Source organism: Sphaeroforma arctica, assembly GCF_001186125.1.
Source record: "Sphaeroforma arctica JP610 unplaced genomic scaffold supercont1.165, whole genome shotgun sequence".
In the NCBI taxonomy this organism is placed as follows: domain Eukaryota; class Ichthyosporea; order Ichthyophonida; genus Sphaeroforma; species Sphaeroforma arctica.
The window spans coordinates 108,029-112,051 of NW_014040393.1; the positions used below are offsets into that span (position 1 = coordinate 108,029).

Here is a 4,023-nt window from a genome sequence, read left to right on the forward strand (position 1 = left end):
TTATATATTATTATTATTATATATATATGTATATATATATATATCATATATATTATTATATATATTATTATATATCATATATATTATTATATATATATTATATACATTATATATATGTATATTATAATATATACACTAAACATAAATGGAATACATAAAATATAAAATCTTCCTATATCTTCTCTAGTCTACCGACGTCTATACGATCTATCATTGTAGTACCAAATTATATATAGGATAGGTTTGTCCGTTGTGTAAATCAAATTTATAAACTTTCACAATCATAAGCGGATATTTTCCTGTTCAAACCTTTATGTGTAGTACCATCTTATCGTACATATGAGAAGAGACCGACACTAGTGTGCTGTACCTGCGCGTGAACATGTGAACACAAAGCACGCATCGTATACAAGCAAAGCAGAGACAGAAAAAAGTATAAAATTTGCCGAGCCAAATTCCAATTTTTTCCTCTTATTTTTTGCGTGTTCCAGGTTGGACAATCATACAACAATGTCAAATTTATTCTGGAGAATGAGCCCGAATTACCTGGGCTGACCAAGCGATGGTTTCTAAATCGAATCTTCAATCAGACAGAGAAGGCGCGAATTTTGACCCTGCTCAAGAAACACAAACAGGTATGTAACATCAAGAGCAGTGTCGTAATATAATCGTGTGTATCTACAGACCAGTCCATCAATCAAACTTGCGCAGGACGCTTGGATGATTTCCTGAGACGGTGGCACATATCCCAATTTTAAACAACTTTTCATACACCCATTTTAATTGTAGGAATATGTCGATAGAGATATTGACCTGAAGGAGTTCGAGTCCCAAACAAGCATTGAGTACGACAACCCACTTTATGTGCGCATGGACCATATCCGTTACACTCCCCCAATGGCCGATCACCACGATATCGATCGCGCCATATACCGCGAGAGTATCATAGACAATATGTACCAGACGCGTAACCGGTATGTTATCAACAACAACGGCGCCCGGAATGAGATGGTTAGTCTGGGCAAGAAGGACGGTTTCCGATGGATTCTACCGTTCGATGGAAACTGCTTCTTCACAATGAATGCGTGGGCTGAGGTGTGTTTAGACGATGACTATACTTGAGACCTAGATTGGTTTGGGCACACGTTCGTGTCTAGTGTTCCGTCTTCAATTGACACGCACGTAACTCGTTATTAAGACTCATCTGTTTTTCTATTTGTTCCCTCGTACCCACAGATGCGCAACATCGTGCACCATCGAGGCAACGAAACCAAGTACTTTTACGTACCCATGGAACGTATGCAAGATAATGCAGATCTACTCGACCCCAATTTCTGGCCCGATGCCTTAGAAGAACCTCAATTGTTATTCCGAAACGATTCCAGCGAGAAATTTGACGAGGAAAAGACTAGATACGGCCGCAGGCCTAAAGTGGACATGTTGCTGAGATTGGCCATCCCGGGTGTATGGGATGCACAGGTGCTCAAGAGTAACCCTTACTACGAAGAGTACTCGTACGAGATCTCCCAGGACATCCCTGGGAATGATACGGTGCCTCCTGCAAGTTGGGTAGCCCGTCTATACAGTGGAAGTGCTGAGCAGGAGCAGACTACAGAAGATAGTGCGTCACTACGGAAGTACGCACGGTGCATTGGTGTGCAATTGATCTGTGACCAAGTAGCCGCAAAGGCCCTAGAAGAACTCCATGGCTTCAACCCCGATGACATGCTGTTCTACAACAAAAAGGCCCTTAAAAAGACGCGTAACAGCTACAAAGACGGTGATCTAGCCGAGAATGTCGCCGAGCAGTTGCGCACGTGCGCGGAAGATGCGTACCTAAAAGACGCAGAATCCTTGCTTGCCATCTCACCAGAAGGGCCTATCTACACATCCGTCGAGTACGGAGTGCGTGACCACACCGAGCCCGAGGTAGCAGCACCGGGTCGTCTGGCACCGTTCTTCCGCAGTGTCACATGTTTGGGGTTGGCTGGCTATGTGCTGGGCGAGAAACGGTACATCGAGCGCGCCAGTCAGTTGGTGAACAACTTCTTCGACCAGGGCAGAGACAATAGCGTATCTGTAGACACTATGATCAACAACATCTACCCTAAGAAGAAGGAGGAAATTGAGGAATTGCACAACATAGAGAAGGCTATCCTGGGTGTGTACGAGTTCAAAGACTGGTACTACGTCCTGGACATTGTGCGCCTGTTAAACAGTGAGAAGGCACTTACTGCTACCGATATGGTTGCTGCACGTGACTGGATGAGTGAGTACTTTGAAAAGGTGCAGGCCATTGCCAAGCCTCGTGTTCCTGTGTGGGGCTTTGAGATGGCAAGCGCCGCGGCTAGAGGGGTGTGGTACGATGTGCAGATGGCATCTATCGCACACTTTGTGGGCAATTCCAAGGACTTCCTCGTAATTATAGATTCTGGAAAGGCCCGTATGCAGCGCCAGTTCAGCAACACCGGTGCACAAGGTGATTGGGAGGGCGAGTTCATCGGGACCATTGCCACAGCGAGAGCGGAATTGGAGACCACCTCCAATCGGATTATGCGACAGCTTACTGAGTCTGGGTATGTATTGAGTGGTTGGGTGGCCATGTGTCAGATGGCCACCACTGCGAATGTGGATCTGTGGAACTACAAGCACAAGATGGGATTGAACGGACCACTCCTGAGAGGTGCATTGACAGTCTATCTGCCATTTTATAGCGACAAGACGGAGCTGCCATCGGTAAGTATTAGCTATTCATACTTGTACGTAAGTGTCAAATGTCTGTAGAGGCGAAGCTCGTTGACTGGCCTAGTATTACCCTTGGTGATTGTCTCTTGAAATTTCTAAAGTGGCTCGTTACAACTATAATCCGTTTCTAACAATGTCAATTTTCTTTAAATCTACAGACGCACGGCGTGGCTGAGCGTCAGGAGTTTCAGGACAAGCTCAAGTTAAAGTTGCGCTCTACATACAACAACCTCAACACATCCAAACCAGAAGGGCTCTGGACAGAGGACCTGTTGGTAGCTATCTACCACATGACCCGCGACCAGTACAACGACCTAGAAGCAAGCAAGAAGGTTGTGTCTAAGGTACACCACTATAATGAGGCTGTGACTATGCCTGTAGAGAATACTGGTCTAATCAGGCCTTTCTGGAATCTAGCTTTATAATTGTAAGGTGTACCTTCAGCTCTGGTTGACCAGGTTGAAAACATATCAATGGATTCGCACGAGGGCATGTCGCCCAGTTACTGTTCCCGAAATCATGAATGTGCATCAGCTTGTCGTACCAAGACATGCACATTGCGCAATCAACCACCATGTACATGCATGAAGATACTATCGCTTTTCATGAGAGATAGGATGGCTTTAAATCCTCTTCCAAACCATAGTGTTTGTATGTAAGCCAATCCCGTGCGAGGTGCTTGCAGGCTTTAAGATTCCCAGCCACCTAGTGCAGACGTTGAGTAGTCTAGCCTGTAACCACTTTATACAGATGTATGTAAATATGAATATATATACATATAGATGTATATGAACGGACTAAATACTTCAGAACGAGGAGTAACAAAAGACAGTAAACAACACCAGTTCTTTTTGCCGCAGCGTTGTAGTACGAGTGCGTGGAGGTGATTGCAAAATGAGAGAGTAGTGTAGTTAGCGTCATAATTTAAATAAAAACCAAAAAAAAAGTGATTTTGTTCTCTTGCCGCATCAAGCGCGAGTGTGTGTAGAACTGATCACACATCGTTTGCTTGAAACGCTACTCACACATAGCTATTCAGACATAATCCTCACTCTTAAGCGCCCATATCCCTGAATGGATTACAGTACACAGTAGGTAGAAAACCCTAGTATACTGTGACACCATCTTCCAGGGCAGGGAGCATATACACCTCGAGGTGTACATGATCCTTGTCCTAAAGTGAGACGGTTGTACCGAAGAATATTGGTTGGGATGAATACATTCCAGATGTCAATTTTTAATATATATATAAATACATACACACACACACACACACAC

The 4,023-nt window shown here is 44.2% G+C and overlaps 1 protein-coding gene across 1 annotated transcript in view; it reads left to right on the forward strand.

Moving 5' to 3' along the window:
• SARC_03297 (hypothetical protein) overlaps window positions 1-3,691 on the forward strand; it is a gene marked incomplete at its 5' end in the record, with an annotated part of 14,927 nt that extends 11,236 nt beyond the window's left edge. The window contains 4 exons of the mRNA XM_014302919.1: window positions 492-635; window positions 790-1,095; window positions 1,237-2,736; window positions 2,904-3,691. Of these exons, the coding sequence (XP_014158394.1) occupies window positions 492-635; window positions 790-1,095; window positions 1,237-2,736; window positions 2,904-3,170 (2,217 nt within the window). The 3' untranslated portion in view covers window positions 3,171-3,691. The remainder of the gene's footprint in view (window positions 1-491; window positions 636-789; window positions 1,096-1,236; window positions 2,737-2,903) is intronic.
• Between the last annotated feature and the right edge of the window lie 332 nt (window positions 3,692-4,023).